At 36.7% G+C, this 25,443-nt stretch overlaps 1 protein-coding gene across 1 annotated transcript in view; it reads left to right on the top strand.

Annotated features, from left to right (window-relative positions):
- LOC131049181 (preprotein translocase subunit SCY1, chloroplastic) overlaps nt 1-25,443 on the top strand; it is a 52,575-nt gene that overhangs the window by 13,303 nt on the left and 13,829 nt on the right. Inside the window, exons 2-5 of the mRNA XM_059221739.1 lie at nt 6,604-6,773; nt 8,381-8,766; nt 9,472-9,771; nt 9,854-9,943. Coding sequence (XP_059077722.1) covers nt 6,604-6,773; nt 8,381-8,766; nt 9,472-9,771; nt 9,854-9,943 — 946 coding nt within the window. The remainder of the gene's footprint in view (nt 1-6,603; nt 6,774-8,380; nt 8,767-9,471; nt 9,772-9,853; nt 9,944-25,443) is intronic.

Raw genomic sequence — 25,443 nt, 5'->3', positions numbered from 1 at the left:
TACCAAAAGCACCAGTTTGTATATAAGGGTCATACGTTGAATCAAAATGGCACAGCCCAGGGGATCGTGTCCCCTTGGAAGGTCATAGCCAATCGGGGGAGTTTTAAATACTAGCAACCTCCCTCTCCAGCAACACTTACGGAAGAATAAAAGGAAGAGAATACGGAAGAATAAGAAAAAGAAAATAGGAAGGGAAAGAAAGAGGCAGTCACTAAGGCTGAGAAACATCACAGGTATGAGGCTTATTCACAACATCGCATGCTACTGTTCATTGTGAATACAGTTTAGCATGGCTAATACAATTAATAATATGAATACAATTTAATAGGGTTAGTACAATTTAATACAATGGATACTAATAATACAGTTTAATATTATTAATACAATTAATATAACTAATACAACAGTCATTAACAGTCATTCTTAAGTTCATATCAGACATAAGATTATAAAGTAAATCTGATTCAATAATGTTGCTAATATGACAAGAAGTGTTTAATAAGAAGTGCAGATCAGATTAGAACTGTTATTAAGTTACAGACAGTAACATCCTTGTTCTTGGTATGCATGGGGATTATGGAAAAGAAAGGAAGAATCATACACTAACAGAAATTATCGAATCAGAATATCATCAAGCATTCACTCAGACCAAAGGATTGAAAGAGGGAAGAAGATCAGATTTGGACATTAATAATTAATGGAGTAAACAGTAGACTCAAACACATAGTGGGGACTGTGGTATGCATTCCCTATATATGGCACATTGCATACTATTTATCTAAATGCTACTGATTAAATGATGCATAGTGGCTATGACTGTTTTGCATAGTATAATAAATATATATCTGAATATGTTTGTAAGTACAGTAGCAATATTTATATAGAATTAGTTCATGTGAGGCGTATGCACTTGAAGAAGTGGTCCAATCTGGTTGTGGCATTTTGTGGGAAGAAAATAGTGGTGTAATCCAGTGGTGACTAGGGGCTCACAAGTGGTCATAAGAACCCTTGGAGTCAAGGAGCCAGTTACGCTCTCTATGCCAGACTCACAAGATGACGCGTGTATGGGTAATGGGCTTGAAGGCCAAGCAACATGGGCCGCAAGTCTATCAAGAAGGTTAGAAGCAATCATTCCTTGGGGTAGACAACGGACCTGTGCAATCCCCTCTCATGTCTCATATACCAATGACTATCTGTTTTTGCATTAGAATGGATAGAGGTGTAATCCAGTGGCAACGAGGGGCTCACAAGTGGTCATAAGGACCCTTGGAGTCAAGGAGCCAGAATGTACCCTCTATGCCAAACCCACAAGGTAAGACTTGAATGGGTAATGGACTTGAAGGTTAAGTCACATGGGCTGCCAAGTCTAGCAAGGAGGTTAGAAGCAACCATTCCTTGGGCTTGGTAGACAACAGACCTGCGCAACCCCCCTCATGTTCCAACTACCCAAGTCTATCTGCTTGAATAGATTAGATCTAATTATAATAATGGAATATGTATGTAGGTGCTTGCTTTCTTGGGTGCATGTTGTTCTCCCAAGGCTACATTCATCCAATAGAAGGTAAGTCACAATCTTTACTTTTAATTTATGCACTGCTGTTAGTATTCAGAAATAATAGTTATAATTTGTATGATAGAGTTAAGATCATAAGTTGTTTCATATATTCATTAAAAAAAGAACTTTAATTAAAGCCATTAGATAGTATTTGTCTCCTCATTAATCATTTTAATTCAAGTTATAAATGTTTTAAAATAGGAAAATAATTGCTAACAGGCCTATAACTAGTAGGGGACATTATAGGACTATACTAAAAAAATTGTAACAATAAAATAAAGGTTACTTGTATGATTCTTGGATTGTATTGGTTGGAATGGACATATAGAAAAATAAAAGGAAAAGTGTTTCCAAGGAGTTAAACTTGTGGGTACTAGGTGGAAACTAAAGTCACGAATCATTGTACCTTGAAGAATCACACACACTTACACGAGACGGCAGGTGAATCAGTATAAGGCCAACTTTTCGCTTCTTTAATATTTTAGCCATTGATAATGAAATAATGAAAGCATCCACACAAATAAGAGATAAGATTTCACTTGGAAACCCTTTTGGGAGAAAACCACGACAAATAGCTGCTTGGATATACCGTCCAAATCCAGCCTCAACAAAATTAAATCTTCTTTACAATAATTTGTAGGCACCAACCCACAGGAGACACTAATCCCCTATCATTTGATGGTATCTTTTGCTTGCAAAGTTAATGGTGCCAAATGAAATGATTTGGTTCAATATATATTGAAGCCACAATGACTCATTGAGATGGTAGTTGCTGCAACTCACAAAATTGTTCCAGTTGGCAAATTCATATGATTTGGTCATTTTCCTTGAATTTATGCATGCTCATTTGGATCAAATTTGGAGCCAGATTTAGTCTCCTTCGATCTGCTCCTAGTGTGAGAGATTGCTTTCTAGGGAAGAATATTGTGTTTAAGAAGTTGTAGATCCATGTTGTGTTTATTTGTGGAATGCCACTATTAGTGTTGATCATAGCATTCCGTCTAATCCAACATTTTTTCTATGGCATTCAACTTTTGAGATAGATTTGGATCCAGATTGTTTAGGTTTGTCTTGGTTGCTATAGTGCTCTTATCCATCTTGTTTGTAAAACCGTCCTAGTTTTTCGGATTCTTGCCCCTTTGAATTTAGGTCATCCTTGGGAAGAGCCTTGGTGTGTTGAAGACTTACATTTTGGCTTTGGTAGTAGGACCACCCATAGTTCACATAATTGGACTTGCAAACTAAAAAATTTCCAACTTGACAAAACTAGGCAAAACTTGGCAACTTAAAAAAATACTAAAATTTCTATTAAAATAACATAAATTTTATGCAAATTATGGTTACAAAACATATCAAATGAGTCTATTAAACGTTGGCAAAGTGTTTTTTATTAGATTTGAATACAAATAGAGTACAATATCTCATCATGATGTAGATATAAGAACTAGCTGATAATTGATATGAATTTATGATGATTGTCTTTGAAAAAGCATCATCATAAATTGCATATCCATGCAAGTTACAAATTACAAGAATTTGCAATTTCCTCTTCTCTGTTCTATTGAAAAATTGGGAGATGATCTTGTCCTCACTCTCCATTGTGGCTTTTTGCCTTGCCTCAAGGGCTGCACTTGTAGCTCCACTCTACCAATAGATGGTAGTGACATCTCTACCTCATGTTGGACATCATCTATAATGATGCCATCCAATCCGATCTATCCCGCTTTTGCTGCAGCCACACCCTCTATAACTTGCTTCTTAAACAAGTGGGGCTCCTCATTCTGTGCAGTTTAGTCATTGAAGGGATCAAATCCACTACAAAATCCTTCCAAATTGCTTAAGGATGCCCAACTGTTGTGTGACCTTCAACTATGGGTATGCAGGGTTTACAAAGGCCAGAAACTGTGTTTTGTTACATTGAATGAGTGTTTTTACAATGTTGGCATGTTGGAGCCATGTGTGGCAAGTTTTAGGACTTGCTAAGTACTCATGGCGAGTTAGAGCATAAAATTTGCTGGAAACTCCGCTCACTGAGTTGCGAGTTACTTGGTTTTGAAAAAAAATTTCACAGGTACTCTACAAGTTGAGCTTGTGAACTATGGGACTGCCCATGTTTCGATAATTGACCATAGGTAAAAAGAAGGCTATTAGCAAACTAGAGCATTGTTGTTGCCTCAACAAGACAAATCTAACCATTGCTATCTGGCTCTAGGCTGCAAAAACCCGAATCCAAAGATTAGCCTGAAAATTAGGGCTGTTAGCGACCTATACCATTGCAATTGCCTTGTTTGGATGATTCCAATGACTGTTTGCGCAAGGGTGCAAGAACTCACTGCCAGACCTTTTTATATACCATAGTTTTCTTGGTAGACAAAAACCCTAAATTTTCTTTGGATTAAAAGTTATTGAATTTGATCTTCTAGCAAACATTGAATAATTGTTTGTTAAACTGAAGTGAATTTCTAACTGAATTATGTTAGATCCAGGAAAGGAAAATAAGGTATTTATTGGAAATATGGATTTTTTGCTCACCTCTGCATGCATATTGCACCAAAAAATCATTGCCTAAATTGAGAGTCTGATGCCTCTTACAACAATAGTGCATGAACAAAATAACCACAGTTTGTCACAACTCACAAATCAATATAATGCATGAACATGATAGCTGCAATACTTAAGAGAAAACTAGAGAAAATGAATGCAATAGAAATGAAATGAATGACAGAATGATGAATATCAATCTAAGCACTTTGAGGGGGCAACCTCCACAACCTGACTATGAGAACAAATTTGTAGATATGATGCTAAACTACTACCTCCTATTTATAGCATAATGAGGCTATGTTGATTCTATAATCCCAATTAAGCTGCTACTCAACTAATTATTAAATCTATCAAATGACTAAGCAAGGTTAGGCGTGCCATATGTTGGTTACTTTATAACCTAATGCATTCGATAAACAAGGGTTGTAACAGGTTGACAAAGGACAGGAATATAGAAAATATCAAGTAAGTTTGTGATTTTTTATCAATGATAAATTATGGATTTGTGGTCACAATAATTAAGTAAGGGTCTAGTTTTTCAACAGATGTACATGAACATGAGCTCATTAAGAAATGCCTATGTACTTTTTCTTTATTACCTTTCTTCACTCGCATGGCACTTCTGACACTTTTTCTTAGTATAAACTATAAACTTCAAGGTTTTTTTTTTGTCCATTGGATTTTAGACTTCGAATCAAACTAAATTTTATTTCACCATCCCATGTAAACCATGATCGTCGTTTTAAAAAATTCAGGAGAAGAGAACTTTTCAATGAGAAATTCCAAACAAACAGAATAGAGGGTATAGTTTTTATTGATTTTAAGTAGTTGTAATCTCATTTCTAGGAAATAGCGTATTACATCCAGTCTGACTTTTTCTAAATTATTGATCTCACATGCTAATTAAAAATTTCAGGAGGCAGAAAAGATATCTCTTAATGAGAAGTCCAAAACAAACGGACTAGAGGGTATAATTTTGATTGATTTTAACTAGTGGTAACCTCCTTTCTAGTAAATACTGTGTTAGATTCAGTCCTGACCTATACATTTTTGATCTTACATACTGATTAAAAAATTTCAGAGGCGGAAAAGAAAAACTCTTCAATGAGAAGTCCAAAATAAACAGACTAGAGGGTAAATTTTGATTGATTTTAACTAGTAGTAAGCTCATTTCTAGAAAATACCATATTACATCCAGTCTGACTTTTACTAAATTTTTGATCTCACATGCTATTTAAAAAATGGTCAGGAGGCAGAAAAGAGAACACATCAAGGAGAAGTCCAAAACAAACAGACTAGAGGGCATATTTTTGATTTGATTTTAACTAGTGGTAAGCTAATTTGTAGGAAATGCCGCATTACATCCAATCTAACTTTTTCTGATTTTTTTATTTCACACGCTAAAAGGCTTGAGATGCACACATTAAAGTTATAAGATTTTAAACAACCAGGCACACAAAGATCAACAAGTATTTTTTATTGAACAGGTTTTCTTTTTTGAGTTTTTTGGTCAGAAAGTTGAAATTTACAAATTTGTTGTGTTATTTTCCTTTACCTAAACCATGGTGTTCATCCAGGTGTGCCTTGGGGAAGCATTTATCTTGGTTGTCACCTTTTACAGGGGACACAGCCTTAATGTTGCGTGGATGAGCCCTATCCACAAAAAAAGGGGGTTGTACCTTACCATTCCATTTTTGAGGATGTTAGGATGCATTTTGTAGGCATCCCGTGTCCTATAAACGTGGGAAAGTAGGGGGCATTTGCCTAATTTTTCCATTGAAAAGGAAGAAAAAGATGAAGACTATTGTGAAGAACGTTGCACTAGTAATAAATAAGAAATCAAAGGTTCAGTTTGATCCAACTAGAGTCTATCATGTTGTCTATCCAACAGACATAAAAAAATATGCCTGCTTATGATTACAGGAAGTATAGGTGCCATGCATATAGTTTCTATTGAGATAAAGTAATGCTCAAGAACTAGGATATGCTAGTTAGAGAGGAGGAAATGGCAAGAATCATAAAGTAAAAATAACCTGAAAGCTGAGTAAAAATATAAAATCTACCTTTTCTATCTGTTTTCCACATGATTTTTTTTTCTTTGATTCAATGCATTCCTCAGGAGCATCACTTGTACCATGGTTCTGCAGGTACTAGTGTCTGAAATATTTTTCGATATAGGGTACAGTTTATGCCTGGCTCAAGTAACTGGTATTTACCTAGAATATTGCTTGTGGCTTCTTAGCTGGACCATGCATTGTTTGTTTTATACGCTAGTCATGCCATTTGAAGAAAACCTGAACTACCATAAATTTTATAAAATATAAATGTTCTATAAAAGTAGGATTTTGTTTGTGAAATCCATTGGACTATGATTATGAGAACATATCTTGAAGTGTTAGTTGAAGAGTTTTGCATTTCTCATTTAGCAAGAATATTTATAAGTTATTATCAACATTGTATTGTTTTCTTTCTTTTAAAGAGCAGATAGCTGTAATTTTTTGCAGAAACTGTCAGCAGCTAGAAGGCACACAATTCGATCCGCTTGGTATTAATGAGGAGGCAAATAGCAATTTACAAAGTTTTTGGGAAGATTTTATGATGATTTTTAGTCCATCAAGAGAATACAGTCTAAGTCTCAAGCAAGATAAAACGTCGTCGACCAGGGGAGCAGCAGGTTTATTGTGCGTTTCTCAAGTTATTATGTGATCATGTCAAATTTTGAATTTTCTTTTGATTGAAAATGTCATATATTTTTATTTGGCTTTCTTTAAAGGATATAACATATTTATTCTTTATATTATATGTTTAGACTTCCACATTTTAGATACTTAATCTTGTCAAGTATTAATTGACATTTAAAACAATTATTATGAAAGAAATAAAGAAAGAAAGAAAATATATAATGTCCACAAATGACCAAAAATAGATCAGTTGTACTGGAACATACAGCAGGTACGATAGCAAAGGACTAGGCAAAAAGAGGAGGCCCTAGACATTAAGAGATGCGGATGCTTCACTAGGTTGTACTCTGGAAGTGGATTTTATTGCTACAATTTCCTAGTAGTTGTAACTAGTAATGAGAGCCTGAGGTGGTTAAATTTTTATTTAATAAATCTTGACAAAAGACCATGCCAATTGTTGGTCAGATTTAATCCTCTTCCCCCACTTCTATTTTGTCTGTTCTGGGAATCCTGAAAACTTTATGTACATTATACTGCTGGAAAATAGTATTTGATAATGATAGCAGATGTCTTGACTTTGAAAGTGGAAAGCTGTGGTAAAAGAATGGGCTGTATCTGTTTGGACAGAGCCTTATGTACACTAAAATCCTTATATATACAGAGGTTCGAGGATTTGCTATTAAATTATACTCGAGATCTGATTGCTTCTGCTCCTTAAACGATGCAAATGTTGAAACTTGTAAGCCTAAGCTTTGGTTTAGATCTTTCATGGACGACTTTAAAGATCTTTCAAGTCTGATGGGGTCTATCATGCTATAAAAAGGTAAAGGTTGTTTTAGGTCACAGCTAAGCAAGATGCTAATTTGGCATATTAGATTCTGCTTGTGGTAGCCTGCAAGAAAATTTATTTCCATTTACCCCATACATTTTTCAAATTTTGCAACCCTTTCATCCTGATGTCTATGTTTGAACTTGTACCTTGCCAGTCCACCCATATTTTTTGAACATTAATCAATAAATTTTCATTAATTTTATAACATATGCTGTGATTGATGTCACCTCTTCCTCCATGATGTAGTCTTCCTTGTATGCTTAGTAGACTCTCACTGTCCGATTAAATGGATTGTAAATTGTAACATTGCAAGGCTTCTTTCAAGGATTTTCAGGTCCATGTTAAGTTCAATGTATATTTTGCCTTGGACATTTCAACTACAAGAAACCAGCAGATGATTCTTTGTGGTGGTTCTCCAATCATATAATGCAAAAACAGTTGACGTGATGATTATTGGTTAGGACTTTGTTTAGTTGATTGCATACTTTGTACAAATTTACTATCTACTTTGTTTATGACTGATACCTTAGTGCTAGTTTCTCCTAGTGAAAACTTGATCATGGTAATTTAAAGAGGGACTTTTCACAAATTGAATGCGAGGTCCTAGAAGTATATTTTGGAATCCTTTGCACAAGTGGCCATTTTTGTTGAGAGTGAGGAAGATATTGTTTCTTTGTAAGTTCACCACTGTTAAATGAAACTAAAAATGCAGGTTGATACTCATTATGCATATATCTTTACTGAGAGTTATGGTTTGACTTTTTACAGCGGCCATTGAAGACAGTTCTATTGATGTAAGTGACTTTTTTAAGGGTCCACTTCCTGGAAAGTTCCTGAAGCTTCTTGGGTATCTTGCCCTGTCCCGAATTGGGACGTACATTCCTTTAGGTGGAGTTAACAGGGCAGCCTTTGCAGGTAACTTGGATCAGAACAGCTTCTTGAGCACTCTGGATTCATTTTCAGGGGGTAGCATTGGCCGTGTCGGTATATGCTCTCTTGGTATCGTTCCATTCATCAATGCACAGATTGTATTTCAGCTTCTTGGTCAGATTATTCCTAAATTGCAGGAACTTCAAAAAAAAGAGGGGGAAGCTGGAAGGAAGAAGGTCCTTCAGTGGACTCGCTATGCATCTGTTGGTTTTGCAATTGTTCAAGTAAGCAGCATAATACCTTGTTTGGAACAACTTGCAATAGGAAATTGTCTATAGGCATGTCTGTAAGATATATCTATGACATGGGCTAAGGAAGTGAAGATGGTCGCTACAAATGAAAGTATTTCCTTAATCATTTATATGGAAATTATCACAAAGAAATTATTTGTTAGTTCATATAAATTTGTTTGAAACCTTAAGCATGTGTTGGCACGTGCGTCTGTGTGCATGCATGCATATGCATGCTCATGACTTGAAGTTTCTGTTAGAAGTTACAAGATCTAGATGAGATGAATCATAAAACCCAACACCCAAAAAGTTCTTATGATTAGTGTAAAAACTATGAATTTAAAGGACTATACTAGTCTTCTTAGAACACAAGTTATATGACGGTGACCATTTCCCAACATGGTGTCAGCTATTTGCTGGCAACTAAGATAGGGTTTATCGCATGATTTCCTACTCTTCATGAGTAACTAATTTGTGTCCTCCCTTTTCTAGATCCTTGTTCTGACCATCCAGATTAGAAAACTTGATGCCATGAAATCTTAATAATTTATAGGTTACGTGGGTTGTTGCTCTCCATGATTTTGTTTATTAATAAATTTTGGAATTGAATATTCTAGATGTTTTAATATTTTCAGCCATAATATTATGGATAGAAACTCTATAATTTTGTCATTGTTTGATATATTTTCTCTTTGGCAGGCAGTAGGACAAGTACTATACATTCGCCCTTATGTCAATGATTTCAGCACAGAATGGGTACTTTCATCAGTTACCTTGTTGACTTTGGGTGCAATTATTACTACGTATATAGGGGAGAAGATAACTGAGCTGAAGCTTGGAAATGGAACATCTCTCTTGATTTTTACAAGCATTTTGTCATATTTTCCAGCATCAATTGGAAGAACAGTGGCACAGGCTCTCCAGGATGGGAACTATCTTGGTTTGATTGCTATTATTCTCTCCTTCTTCTTGCTGGTTCTGGGTATTGTTTATGTTCAGGCAAGTTCCCATACTGTAACCTTATTCGTTGGATGTTTTGGCTTTCCTGGTACTAAAATGGAAACACAATACTGGTTTTCAGGAAGCTGAAAGAAAACTTCCAATCAATTATGCATCAAGGTATAATCTTAGAAGTGGAGGGCTTCAAAATACAGCATATCTTCCTTTCAAGGTCAGTGGCTAAATGACACCTTATAATGTACTCACTTTCTTGACTTGCTTTTGGTTATTTCATAGTTGGTTACAGATTAGATCATAAGGTAATAAAAGTTACTGCTCCAATTTGTCATGCCCCGCCAAACTAGGGTTAGCAGAAATAAATTGAAACGTTGCTTACTTTTTTTCCCAGTAGTTTTTATAACAGAAAATCACAATATTATGTAACAATTCGTATGAGACAGTAAGCAATCTTTATTATTGAGTTTCCAGAATATTGTGACTTATTAATAAGACAATTTTCTGATCTCATTAGATTTCTTCCTTATATCTCTATTTTCCTCCTATATGCAAGTTATATGCATTCCAATTTCTGATGTTTACCCATTGCTTATTTTTCCATTCTCTGCATGATTGATGTCTGTACCTTTATTTCTATCCTATTTCCTGTCTTAGCAAATTAATCAAATAAGCCACACCTGGACCGACGATGGACTGGTCCAAGAGGGGCCAGTAGCTCAGTGGTAGAGCACTCCAGCAGTGTATGGAAGGTCCTAGGTTCGAGTCCTAGCTGGTCCATGTCTCAACATGGTATCAGAGCCAGGTCCAGGCTAGGAGCCCCAAGCACACGAGAGGTGTGGCTTAAGGGGGGGTGTTGGTGTTGGAAATAAGCCACACCCGGACCGATGATGGACTGGTCCAAGAGGGGCCAGTAGCTCAGTGGTAGAGCACTCCAGCAGTGTATGGAAGGTCCTAGGTTCGAGTCCTAGCTGGTCCATGTCTCAACATGGTATCAGAGCCAGGTCCAGGCTAGGAGCCCCAAGCACACGAGAGGTGTGGCTTAAGGGGGGGTGTTGGTGTTGGAAATAAGCCACACCCGGACCGACGATGGACTGGTCCAAGGGGGGCCAGTAGCTCAGTGGTAGAGCACTCCAGCAGTGTATGGAAGGTCCTAGGTTCGAGTCCTAGCTGGTCCATGTCTCAACAGATTAGTCACCACTCTATTAGCACCCCACCCTTTTCAAGGGATGCCTCTCCTCTCAACCCAAGCACTTCTTGGCTTAAAACAGATCGCATGCCAAATAGTTAATTTTGTTTAGTACTAAATACATGTTTTGGGAGATCGCTGCTTATTAATTTTTAATCGATATTTTTATTGAGGTGCTGTCCTTCGTATTCCCTTCACAAGATCAAAGGTAGTGGCTTGGAGTTTACAATGCTGTGGTTTGTGAGAGTTATGTCCTCGGGGTGGAGGTCATAAGTATTTTTCAACAACGGCAACAAGGTTAGACAAATAAATGTTTTGAATCTTCATCCGCTGATTTATATGCAGGGACAGGTATATCAAGAAGAAAATCATAAAAGTTCTGAATTATCAGAGTTGTTATACATCAAGTCGGGGACATAACACAAGGTGTATCCTGCCCTTGGGCTTAGATGAGAGGATACTCTGGGCACCCTATTGCGGTTTCCTCTCCAACCTCTACAATGGTTGATTGTTGGAATGAATTTAAAGAAGTTTCAATAATAGGAGGGTGAATAAGGTGGCACGAATAGGGAGGGCAGAGACAAGCTTCCCCACTAAGTACACCACCTCATGATGGATGGATGGTGGCCTGCCACATGGGGACAAGGGGGATGGTAATATTTTCTCTTGGCCCTGTTATGGTTGAGCTCCAATAATGAATTATAGATATTGCTTGATTGTAATGTCCCCTTGTTGAAATAGGATTTATTAATAAATAATAATAATAAATTAAAATAGAAAAGAATAAAACAAAATTTAATATAATTAAAATTTAAGTTTAATGAATGGTCAAAAGGCATGAAATGAAAGGTTGCGACTCTCTCAAACATGATATATAAAAAGGAGAGAAGAGATCTTCATTTGGGGAGAAAAGAGATGAAGGAAGAAAGAAGGGAGCAAGGGAAATAAGGAAGCATTATTGGGAAGAAGATAAGGAAGTGACTCTTTCAAAGGGACAACAATGATGAAGGGTTCTGACCTTTCGAAGGGTGGTAATTGCGAAAGGTTGTGACCATTATGAAGAGGTGTGACTCTCCCTCACATTGGAGGATATAAAGGGGAGAAGTTTTCATTTGATGAGGAGATAAAAGGGGAGATCAATTTGAGGAATAATATATTATTACTCAAGGGCAAAAATGAAAAGGGGTGACTCAATTCTTATGAAAGGTGGCGACCCTTCCACCGATAAAGTATAAAGGAGAATTCATTCCAAGCATTGAAGGGGACTTATCAATCAATGGAGGAAATCGATACAATTAACATCAATTCTCCTAAGAGAGCAAAGAACCTTCAGCAATCAAATACAGATCGAATCATTTAGCAATAGCACTCATCCAAGAGAGCAGCATTCAGCTTTCAAAGAGGGAAACAACATTGAATTGAATCTGTCCAAATTACCACAACAGACTGAAAATACATAACCTGCAATAATTCTATAAGTATAGTGGGCAAGATTTCGTGTCCTCCCAAAAGGGGACTGTTGATGTGTCTTTTATGACACTTGCCAACACTGGAATAAAATACTAAGTATTCTACTCTCTTTAACAAGGAAACCTTATATGCTAAATAATATGACAATTTAAGGTAACCCCAAGGTTTCTTTAGTGAGGTTTGACAATGCAATTGGATAGTCTCAGTGAAATGATGTGATATTGCTGGTATCACAAAGGGACTTACGCTTATGAATCACAGTTGGAACTTGGAAACTAAATAACTCTAACTCAAACAAAAGACAAAAGGGAAAGGGTTTAGAGAAACTATGCTAATCCTAAGGACAATGATAATAATGGATAACGTTTTGATAGACAAACTCCTTCAAACCAAACTTTGCTTCGTCATGATAACAACAACTACCCAAAACTGGTGCAAACTCCCAAGGTAATGAAAGGTTAAGAATATATGTTATGTGATTCTCTAACCCTTGTAGAAATGATTAATTTTATGAATTATATTTTTGATAATTGTTTAACATGATTGTAGGATCTCAACTAGAGTCTATCTCACTTAAACATTTTTATTGGGTAAAAGTATATCTCTAACCATATTACATTTCTTGTTTTTATTGAACTTGTGATTCTAGGGCAAAATTTAGGGTAATCCCAAAAGGTGACATTACAGACCTTTAAGACACAATCAAGATGATAAAACTTTATCCAAATTGGAGAAAACAATAATTTTCCGTTTGCCTGCGAAACTCCAGAAAATTATTAAAGCTGCAACCTGCAGAGTAGATATGTATTTTACACTCAAACCTTTGAAATCCAATCCAATAGATGCACTTGTGAATCCTTTGTGAATCCACCAAGGTTGGCTGAAATGGGTTTTTGTCCAATCAACCAATAAACAAGCCAAGGGTTTTCATCCTAGGGTTTTCTCTCATAGAAAGCTTCAAAACTTCACAATAGAGAGTAAAATCCAACATTTGCAAATGAGCTTTCAAATCCCCTTTTATGATCTCCTAATCAAACTTTCTTGAAGGTTCTTTTCATTTCCTGCTCAAAATATATCATTAAAGCACTTTTATAATATTTGCCTTTTAAATCACGTAAGTCTTTTTATTAAATTAATTAAAATAAATACATTCAAAAATTTACTTTATTGGACAACTTAATTAATTAATTCCCTATCAAAGCCCAAAATTAGTCTATGGGAAATAAATAGGCTTTAAGGGACACTTCCAGCTACTCAATAGAAGGGAATATTACACTCTCTAATTAAGAAATCTATTGTTGATGAATTGTTATTGAAGGCATAGCTGTGTTTAGTTTATGGATCAATTGGTATTTGAGTAGTTTCTTTTGTTTTCAAGTATATTGTGTTGTTTGTAGGTAAACAACATGGAGCAAGTGGAGAAATTCATTGCCTTATCAAAGAGAAATAGTTTCCCAAAAATGAGGACCATAAGCATGGATAGAGTTGCATCAAGCCTTAATCAAGAAACAAAGTTCTTCAAGCTAGAGACCATTATTGCTAGATTATCTTGATCAATTGAGACTAAATTCTAGATGGAGATCCTCATTAAGAAAATATTCTCATTGGAGAGCAAACGGACAGGCGAGAGCAAAATTAATCCATTTGAAATAAGAAGAAAAATTTAATGACAAAATTAGTCCTCCAAACAAGCCTTAAGAGGAAGTCAAGGCAAAGATATGTGATCCCGCAATTTAAAGGAGACGGGGATGGGCTAGAGCGACGACTTAGACAAATGGCGGTATATTTTAATTTGTATTCTCTTAAATTGGGAGAAGAGATTTCCCATGCTAGGTTAAGAAGAGCAAGTAATGCTTTACATTGGTTTTAAAGTCTTTTGATTTCTATGGTTATTGGAAAAGCATGCTCCTATTTAATCTTGGGGTAAATTTAAGAATTTATTTAGGAAATGATTTAGCTCCGAATGTCATGAAGGGGATAAACATATGGAGGTAGCAAGAGCAATGCACGTGCTCATAGTTTGTCATCATCCTCAAAGACAAGTGGAGTAAAAACCATGACAAGGCAAGCAAAAGCAACATTCTAAATTTTGTAATCATCGTGGGAAATTAGGCATGGAAAATCTTTTTGTTGGAAGTTGCATCTTGGGATGAACCTTCACAAGAAAGGTAAGAAGGGTAAGAAAAATTCTCATCTCTGCTTTGGGATGAAGAGTACTTGCTTTTCAGAGTTGGGTTCTAGAATTACTTGCACTATTAAGAAAGTTGGTTTGTTGGTAGAAGACTCATTTTTTGACATCAACATTCATGTTAAGGGTCTCAAGTTAATGCACCATTTGACTCATATTCCTTAAACTAAATTTATTGCCCAAGATTTGGCTGAAAAAATTGCCCTAAAAATGTATCAATCCCCTCAGACATATGGTTTGGGTTGGATGAAAGGTGTAAACATGCTAGTTAGTAAGCAATGTAAAGTGAAGTTTTCGTTTGGTTCTGAATTTGTTGACGAAGTAGTGGTAGCTTTTTCTCTTTTGGATAGTTGGGGTGGTGTTCTTGGAAGCCTATATATGTATGACCATAAAGCAGAGTTTTATAGAGGGGCAAACAAGTACCACCTCATCAAAGGTGGATGAAGCACTATGTTTATTTCTAATAAAGATAGAGCAGCCTATTTGTTGACGGGTGTTTTATGACCACACCAACATAGAATAAAATACTAAGGTATCTTATCCTCTCTTGAGCAAAATCCCATGTATGCTAAGATTGCGAAAGATCATACAGGTGACTCCAAGGTTCTTCTCTGTCAGGTCTTGACGTGTGGATAAGCTCAATGTTTCGTTGTGATATGCTGGTAACACAAAGGGACTTACATATGTATCATTCTTTCACTTCTTTGTTGTGGCTGGAACTTCATCATCGGATATAGCAATTCTGTGATGCTTCTGCTTCGAACGAACTAAATTGGAATGAACTGAAATTAAAGGGGAAAGGGTTAGAATGATATAAATCTACTCCTAAGGATGATGATATCAATGGATAGTGCTCTAATGGACGAATTCTAATAAACCAAGTTATGCTTCGCCAAGATCAACTACAACTCCACAAGAAGTGGTGCAATCTTCCAAGGGTTAGGCAAATATTTTTCATATCATAATGAACACCATCATAACGAACAATGCACATTCAATGATTGAAGTTAAGCATCCATATAAAAGGCTCGGGCTAACTTTACACTGCAACTTATAATCAATAAGATGCAAAAATTATGAGCCATGGAAATACATCAAATGCCATTACATTCTCCATTGAAATCAAAGCACTTTATCTAACAATTGAGAAATTGGAAGAACACCATGTGACAAATTGAAATAAACATGAATCCACCATATCTTCAATGAAATCAAATTTTATTTCTCCAAGTCTTGCAACAATGTCTTCTCCTTCTCCTACTCTACTTCTACTCTAAGGAGCAAGAGCTAGCTACTTGAACTAATGAGCCATTTGTCTAATAAATTACAAATGAGAAGGCAAGGCCTTTTATAGAGATCCTCCCACAAATGAATGACCAAGATTGATTTGAAATCAAGGGCCAAGATTACACCATGCAAACCCTAATTAGGGTTTTGACCAAAATGAACCCTTTGTGGCGCCAAGTAGTGGGCCTATCAATAAGGCATCACGCCGATCATGTATTTAATGGCCCATCACTCCAAGTAAGGCGACCACTATGCATTAAATGAATTGCCACTCCATCAAGCATTTAATAGATTCTCGCCCAAAATAGCACACCTACTATCCCTCTCCTAGGGGGCAAATGCATTGAATTTGGTCACGACGGTTTGGAAACACGTGATTGGTAGGAGAAGATGACGAGGTGCCACCTCAGCATGTTGGATGCCATGTGGACTCAGTGACTCATCACGAGGAATATTCCATTTTGCATCATTTTGTGATCAAGGTTCTAACTTTGATTTATTTTTTGAAATTATCTTTCCTTGATCATTTTCTTCCTTCCATGTACTTGCTTGGGAATTCACCTTCTTGGAATATCTTTCCTTGTCGATGATTTTGTCATTCTTGAAGTCTTTCATACTTTAATTGGATCTCGGGAACTTGGAATGCCTTCCTTGAACATTTGGAACTGGAATTCTTCCTCCTTGCTCTTTCTTGATGGGGATCTTGGACTGATGCCCTAGAGATGAATCTTTGATGTCCCCATTTTGTCCTTTGACTTGCCAAATGCCACCTTAAGCATTAATTTCCATGCCTCATGTCATTTCTCCACCTTGGGCGTATATGAGACAGGCTGAAGGAATTTTCAATGCCTTAGCCAAATTTTTGAGTTTCTATTTCTGAGGAATCCTTGAGCGCATATCAATCTTGGAGAAGGTAAAACTCCTTTCCTTGTGAAGTTCCGCCATTTCCAGTTCTATGAATGCTCGTGCGTGCTTTGTCTTGAAGGAGGAATTTTCTAACGTTCAACCACTTTTTCCATCTTTCAAGAATTCTGTCCAGTTTGGAGTCTAGATGGGAGAAATTCTCAACACTTAGCCAATTTTCCAATCTTCTGGATTTCTTTAACGTGGGCACAATTCCACCTTGAGGAAGCAATTTATGATGAGGATGAAAAATTTCCTTGATATATTTTCCACGCTTTCTCTCCAACCTTGGGTGTATGAGGTGAAGGAATATGATGAAATAGAAAATTCCTCCATGGACTTATTTCCACACCCTACCTTGACCTTGATTGCATTTCGCCCCTGAGGAAGGAAATTCTTCATGCCTTAGTCATATTTCACGTTTTCCAAGGCCTTGTGCATACTTGGGTGCATTTTGGCCTTGCAGGAAGAATTTTGGTCTAGAGGAAAAATCCTTCTGGACCCCATTCTAGCGCTCTCCTCTTGCCTGGGCACATTTTGCCTGTGGAGGAGGAATTTTGGTGGGAGAGATAAATTTCTCCTTGACCTCATGTTGGCACCCTACTTCCTCTTGGAGCACATTTTCTAGCTGGAGACAAAATTTTTGATGTGGAGGAAAATTCCTCCTTAACCTAATTTTGGCGCCCAACTACTGTTTAGAGCGCATTTTGACTAGGATGAAGGAATCTTTGATGAAGGAGAATTTTCCTCCTTGTAATGGTTTTGGTGCCCAACCATGACCTTGGGGCCAAGTAGGGAGGAGAAATTTGGAGGATTTGAGGAATTCCTCCCTGACACCATTCTAGCACCCACATTTAACTTGGAGCGCATTTCGCCCATGATGGAGGATTTTGTTAAGTCATGAACTTTCCTCCTTGCTTTGCATTTTGAGCTCGTCATCTGGACTTGAAAGCCATTTTTGGATTGAGGAGGATTTCTCATTGAAGAAACACTTTCTTGCCTTAGAATAAATTTCCATGCCTTTTTCCACTTTAGGAATGGATTCCAGACTTAGCAATTTTTTCTGATTTTCCGACTTTCCGGATTTGGAACTTGGATTTTCAGGATTGCTCTGCCACTAGCGTCCTACCACTTGCCAAAGATAGACCTGCCAAAAATAGACTTACTAAAATTAGTAAGTTTTTCCAAACATCAAATTAGGGCAAACTGGGACAGGGTGACACTTACTAAAAATAGACACTACTAAAAATAATAAGTTTGTTTAAACGCAAAATTAGGCCACTTCGGGATGCAACGAAACTTACTAAAAATAGTAAGACCTCAAAATTGGCTCAAATTTTACTGGTAGCTTGAAGATTCTTCATTGCTTAGTTTGGATTTCTCAAAACCCTAAGTTACTGACCTCATTTCTAAGTCTGAAGGGTAAAAACCCTAAAATAGACAATACAAGCTTCCAGACTTAGCTAGATTTTCTCAAAACACTTGCAGACTTAGCCAAAATTTGGTTGTTTCTCTTTCATTTCTTCATATCAATTCTCAGGGTTATCCTGACACTTAGCCAAATATCCATCATTCCATTCCTTTGCACATGCATTCTTTGTTCTATCACTGCAATCTCTTCCTTGGATGATGATATCATCCACTCAATGATGTCCTCCTCTTAGCATTCAAAGTCGTGCTCCCTGCAATGTACTTGATAAAGACAAGGAAACGTTGTGAAGTACAAGTATCAATCAAGTTCATAGTTAGCAAAATGCAAAGTTCGAAGGATAAAGCAATAAGCACAATGCATTTCTCAATACATCAAAACCCTAATTCTTGACTTGATGACAATATTAAGACTGTATCCTGTCTAGGCTGTATATTCCTTAAGAATCCATTCCCTACTTAGTCATTTCATTATTTTCAAAGATCAAAATCTAGACCGACAAGACCTTACAACTCATTCCTTAGGGTCGGGAGATGACATTGACCACAAAAGACTTGGTTTATTCAGCAAAAAGAGGGGGTCCCCATTTGCAATGGGGCGATGTCTGAAAACGTTACAACACTATTGAGGTCTATAATCTTCATGAGAAGATGTTAAGTGGAAACACAAAGATCATTCCTTCTGAGAAAATTAATGATGCTCAAGTTCTTCCATGTTTAGGCAATTTAACATCTCATCATTCAAACAATTGGAGGTTAAAGTTTTTCTAGATTTTTGTTGATGTTTGTTTTGTGGTGCAAAGTAAGGTGGCAGTTACGCCATCAATAAAGGGATTCATCTACTGTCATCCAACTTTTGGGGACCAAAAGGCTCCATATTAGGAGGTGTGGTCCGTAAATGGATCCACTTTTGTTCTATACTCCATGGCAAAGAATGAATACTCTTTGTTTCAGCTCCAAAAATTGGTCTTCAATGGCATCAAACTATGAGTATTTTTCCATATTTGGATTCCTCTTGAAAAATAATACAAGTTCAAGAAACTAGCACATCATTTTGAGTTTGTAGGCAAAAGTTATGGCTTTTGAAATATTGGAAAACAAAATCTGTCAATAGTGGCAATCTTTGCAAGTGCTAGTGGCGGTTTTGGAAGTGTTGGGGCAGGTTTGGAAGTGCTTGAGTGGTTTTGAAAGTGCCTCTTTGTTGAAAGTGGCGGTTTTGCACAGACTTAGAAAAATGTTCTGTGATGTTCCAGTTTTCAGTTTCATCTTCAAATGACTGATGGTTTTGACTACCAGAGGCTTCATATGGCTATGCATAGCTCTTTTAGCTCTAAAACAACTGAAGTAGATGCATTAAAGAGAGTGTAGAGTTGATTTGGGGTAGCAAAATTGTAAGTTCTAAGCTCCTGTTTGATTGCTGTGAGAAAATAAAGTAGGGGCTGGATTATAAGGATTTCAAAGGTCATAAAAGTTGTTTCTATTGCTGGAACTTGCTCTGAATTCAAGCCCTAGCGGTTCAGATGTATTGTTATGTCTTAAGTGAGATTGATTTCACCTTTCGTTGGAGTCTTCACCTAAAGTGGGTTACTCCAGGGTATATCAGTTGCTTACCATTTGTGGCTGTTGTATATATTTATTATTGTTGAATTCAGTCTTTCACTCTCTAACTATGTAGTGTCCCCAATCAGACAACCTTAGGAAAATAAATGAAATCTTGTAGTATCCCTTAGGAATCTGACCCTGTTTTGCTGACTTAAACTCCAAGGAATATTGTGAAACACTTTGCACACAAGGTCTGAACTTGCTGATTGATGATTCTTTCGGTATTTTCAACTAAGATGATGATAATATGCATTCAATACGCTCAAAGAACATTTGCAAATGACTGAAATGAAATGAGGATGTAATGCAAGATATATATAATGCAATTCCATAGCTGATGTGCCACTACAGCCAAAGGGCATTAATGCAAACACTTGGCAAGCAACCTACCAAAGTGAAAAAACACCTACAGCAAGAAGGTATTTTTGCAAACAATTCAATGCAACTCCAAACTCCTTTATTGCAGACTTCAGACTGATTATATTGACTGGAAATATACAGGCATTATCACAAATAGTTGGCATGCAAACTTATTATGACTGAAACTAATACCCATATGATGTTGCAGCAATAATGCATTAAGACAAACAGTTGTCTTGCATACTAAACTCAGTAAACCTGATTACAAGTGGATTACCAAGTCTCAGCATACCAAGGCAAGATTGATTACAATGCAAGACTATTTGATGAAACAATTACAAGGCTGCCTCAACATCGATTTAACTGAGTTAACTGTATGCAAACTAGTATGAGAATGAACCTGGAAATCTTGACAGCAGATTGTAAACTTCCATGTGGCTATGTTGAAGATTGTTTAGCAGCAATAACATGGCCTTCCAATGACAACTCTTTCAATCTTCTTTTCAAAACCCTTCTAGCTGCTTAAACAAATTGGTTAATCTTTCACCATTATGCTCGAACTTGACCTCTAGATGAAGCCAATAGTTAAGCAATCTTCAGCTGATATCTCACAACCTCAGAATGCTGATACAATGAAGAAGCTACGCTCTTCAATACTGAAAATGCAGAAACCCTAAGGTTCCTTCTCCAAGAGAAGAGCTCTCCAAACGTACAAGTATAAAATGATTGAATGATGCCTTCATTTACTTTCGATGGCCTTTATATATTTCTCCAATTATGTTGACCCCCTAGAAGTCTCATTTAAATCATTTAATGATATTTAATATTTGCCTTCACTTTGATAAATGCTTTAATAAATGGGCGCACAAATAATAATAATATTTAATGTACTTTAAGTGATCTTTTTGAGGGTCATGGCCCCATTAGACATAAAGTGAATTTAAAACTTAATAATTGCACTTTATAATTAATTATTAATATAGTAATCACTTTATTAATAATTAAATAACATAACTCCACAAATAATCATTATTTCTCAATTCCGTCTGAACCTGGGAGTTAACCATTGTTTCCACTGTGCATCCAATTGCCTTACTAAAAATAGTAAGGGTCCCTCTCAATCATCCAGTGACTTACTATAAATTATTAAATAGTAAGTGTGTGAAACCAAGTCAAACGAAGGCCAATTCTGAATCAAACTGAGTTTTGGAGAAGAGAACGCTTTGCCAACTGGGCACCAGGGCCCTCTAACCATCTACTTTAGCCTACGAGGGCCAAAATAATAGGTGAAACCATCAAAAACAGGAACGAGCTAAGAGGGGACATTACAAATCTCAAACAATGTACAAACTAAAATGATACACAATTATCGATGCCTAATCGTAGATGCCAAAATGTGACTGAAATTTGATGATCAGCAAAATATGATCTTTGCAAACCCTTGTCAATGAAATGTGCAATTCCCAAACAGAAAATACAATATCCCACAAAGCTCATGTACACTTTTAGAGACTCTTAAGTGTGAATAAAACAAGTACATAGCAGATCTGAAGTATTATTAGCTGATACAAATGTGAGACCTTTGTATGCAACCTCACAATTTGTCATATATGCAATGTTACCCCGAGTTTCCCGGATGGGGACGGCAGGGGACGGCGGGACGCGTTTCCGGGACGGCAAATTTTTTTGCCAAATTTGGGGACGGCGGGGGACGGCAAAGGGGACGGCTATTAAAATATAGGAAATATTTAAAATATATAGGAAAATTTCAAAATTCTAAATGTTCATATGAAAACATGGATAAAGCATGCATACATACATTATATTCATATGAAAACAATAAAACATGGAAATGGCATGTGTATGATACTATGAAAAGTTGAAGACATTTTAGAATGTAAATTCTGAACATACAGCATTGTTAATACTCAATAGACAATATGCAATTATGCATTCATAAATCAGAATTTCAATTCATTCACATTGTCAATATGCATATCATAATAGATATTAAAGAAATAACATACAAAATGTCAAAACAAAGAGGTTAAATTTTCCCTACTTCTATCGACGCAGTTTCCCCCCATATTTTTCAACGGGGGTTTGGGGGCAGCGCCCCCAAGGTGGGGTCAAGGGGCAGCGCCCCTTGTGCGCTCCCTGTTGCGATACAGGGCGGGGTCGAGGGGCAGCGCCCCGCGAGGCCAAAAAAACTTATTCTTTCATAAAGGTGTTGGGTGTTATTTTTCTATTAACTCGCCGAGTTTGGCGATTTTTGGGCGATTTTCTAATCTAAATGCCCAAAGGCTACACTGCTGCCATATAGTTTCATTGTCAAAATTATGAATTAAATTAATGTTATCTTTTAATTTTTTTATTTTTACTAACAATTTGAATTAATAAGGGGCCTATATTAGAAAAATTTTAAAAAAATTTGAAAATACAACTTTTTTTAGTTTTTTAATATTTTTTAATGGCCTTAGATAAGGGGGACGTCTAGCCGTCCCCGGGACGGATTGGGGACGTCCCAGCCGTCCCCAGCCGTCCCCGGGACGTACGGACATCCCCCAAGGCTAGGGCAGGCGTCCCCCCGTTTCGGGGACGCCCCCTAAAAATATAGGGCAATTTGGGGACGGGGGGAAACGTCCCCTGGCCGTCCCCAAGTCCCCGAAACGTCCCCGAGACGGGGACGGGGGTTTTCAGGTCGGGGACGCGTCCCCGGGTAACTCTGCATATATGGTATTGCAACAGTAGAAACCCTCAATGGTTGACAAGGTATAGTAAACTACAAAGGTATAGCACAAGCAAGGGGCTGTTTACAACCACCAACAATAACTAGGAACTGAAACAATTGATGATCAGCTCAAATACTAAGACAAAATTATGTAATTCCACTCACAAATGAGGCAATTCAACTCCCAGTGGCTGTATGGTGGCCCAATGATGAATTTCAGCAAGGGTGATCTGTATGGCAATCTGAATAATGAGAAATCAGGTTGTAATGAACGCAGACCTGAGCAAATGAATGTTGTAAGTTTGGTGCTAGGACTTATTGGTGGCTCCCAAATGGTGTTGCAGCTGTTGGAATAAAGATAGATGCTTGGGAACTCTACCACCAATGTTGAAAACTTTGAAACCCTCCAAAATACAATAAACCCTATGATTGATTTGATTTACAACATCCATCCTCTCTAAATCATAGTTCTTAAATTTGGACTCAATTGGGTTTGGAAAATTGATTTTTGACTTGGAACTTCACTCAGACTTGGCAGATTGAAAAAACCATGAAATGTATAGAGATTTTTAAGTATTTTTAACTTGTTTCACGCACCCATTAATAAATAAACTTTTAAGACTTAATAAACTAATCAAATAGAAGCTATTTTGATCACATACACAATTATAAATCAATCATAGAAGCAAATTTTAATTTTTAGTTAGATATATAAATTATAAACACTATCAAATGTGTACAATTTTAATTATAAATATTATCAAAGGTCTACACATCTGGTGGATTATAAAAATCCATGGCATCAAAACAAATATCAAAACTAAAAGTATGTCTATGGCTTAGAGGAGCCTATGTCACTCGTTCAAGCATCACAAGTCAAGTCCTATCAAAGGTAGGTCTTGAATAATAATGTAGCCATGGTATCTGCTTGTTTCTTGGTGACACCAACATCCAATGGATCTTCTTGTGCCCTATCCTTGTGCTTTGCCATGGCTTTTGCCTTTGCCTCTCGATCCACTTGATGAGCCCATGCGAGGTCCTCATTGCTAAAGGCAATTTCCTCAACCTCGGTGATACAATTTGAGGATCAACCTCCTCTAGAGTGATGGGAGATAAGTCAATGCCCAAGATTTGTTTTTGATAGAGGTGAAGGTTGTAATGAAATACACAAGATCATTCAACCTTTACATCGACAACCTATTACGCTTTTTGGAGTGTATGTGCTCAAACATACTCCAATTGCACTCGCATCTTGAAGCACTGCATGGTTGGCTTAAGACACGAATTACAATCCACTTAATTGTATACCTTGGAACCAAAGCTTTCCCACTATGGATTTGAAATGAGAAGAAAAAAATCAATCTCATTGTCGAACTTTGAGTTTTAATATTAACTTAAAAAATGAGAACGTTTTAGTTGTTGAATTTAAATTATGCCTTTAATAGATTTTTACTTGGATAATGATGTAGCCATCATATTTGCCCATCTTAGAGACATCAACATCCAAGTGATCTTCTTGTGCCCTATCCTTGCGCTTTGCCATGGCTATCACCTTTGCCTCTCGATTCGCATGATGAAAGGTTCTCATCGCCACAGACATGATCCTCAACCTCGATGATATAACTTGACTATGGATCAACCTCCTCTAGAGTGATGGGGATAAATTAATGTCCAATATTTGTTTGTGATGGAGGCTAATAAACATACACAAGATCATTCAACCTTTTCATTGATACCTTCTACGCTTTTTGGAGTGTATGTGCTCAAAGCCTCAAACACACTCCGATTGCACTCACATCTTGAAGCACTACATGGTTGGCTTATGACACGAATTACAATCCATCACATTTGGTACCTTAGAACCAAAGCTTTCCCACCATTCATTTGAAATGTGAAGAAAAAAAATCAATCTCATTGTCTAAATTTGAGTTTTAACATTAACATAAAAAATGAAAAAAGTTAATAGATTTTTAAATTTAAATTATGCCTTTAATATATTTTTATTTGGTTGCAATGTTGCTCAAGTTGACTGGCATATCTTTCGTGCAAAGACGTCTCCTTGTGCAAGCCTAAAGATCTCCATCTCAGTGATTATTTACATTCCAACCAAAGAATTAGGTGCTATCCACTCTAATACTATGTAGAGCCCACTCAGGACCTCCTCATTAGCCTTGAAGTCTATGTGGAATTGAAGTGCTACATTGAGGAAATGGCGCTTGTGAATAAGACTTATTCTCAACTCTAGAATAAATGGATCTAATGGCCTTCCTCGCTCTATCCTATATATGTAGCCTGTTGTGGGCTTCTTCCCATTAGGAACTCGTAGGAGAACAAGTAAAGTCTCTTTGAGTTGGAATCAATGTGAACAAAAATAAGAAAATGAAATAGAAACACAAACAAAATGGAAATTTATCTATACAATCTCCTTGACTAGTTGTCAAAAACTATGCTCATCATGGATTTAATCAACCACGTCAACCCTTGCATTGGTCTTTGCATATTATGATGTAGATCACTCTTCACTAACAAAAATTTGTTTCAAAGTGGCCTTTGACTAAT

This window comes from Cryptomeria japonica, chromosome 5 (genome assembly GCF_030272615.1).
Source record: "Cryptomeria japonica chromosome 5, Sugi_1.0, whole genome shotgun sequence".
Classification (NCBI taxonomy): Eukaryota; Viridiplantae; Streptophyta; class Pinopsida; order Cupressales; family Cupressaceae; genus Cryptomeria; species Cryptomeria japonica.
The sequence above is the reverse complement of the archived record's forward strand: the minus strand, read 5'-3'. Positions and strand labels throughout refer to the sequence as shown.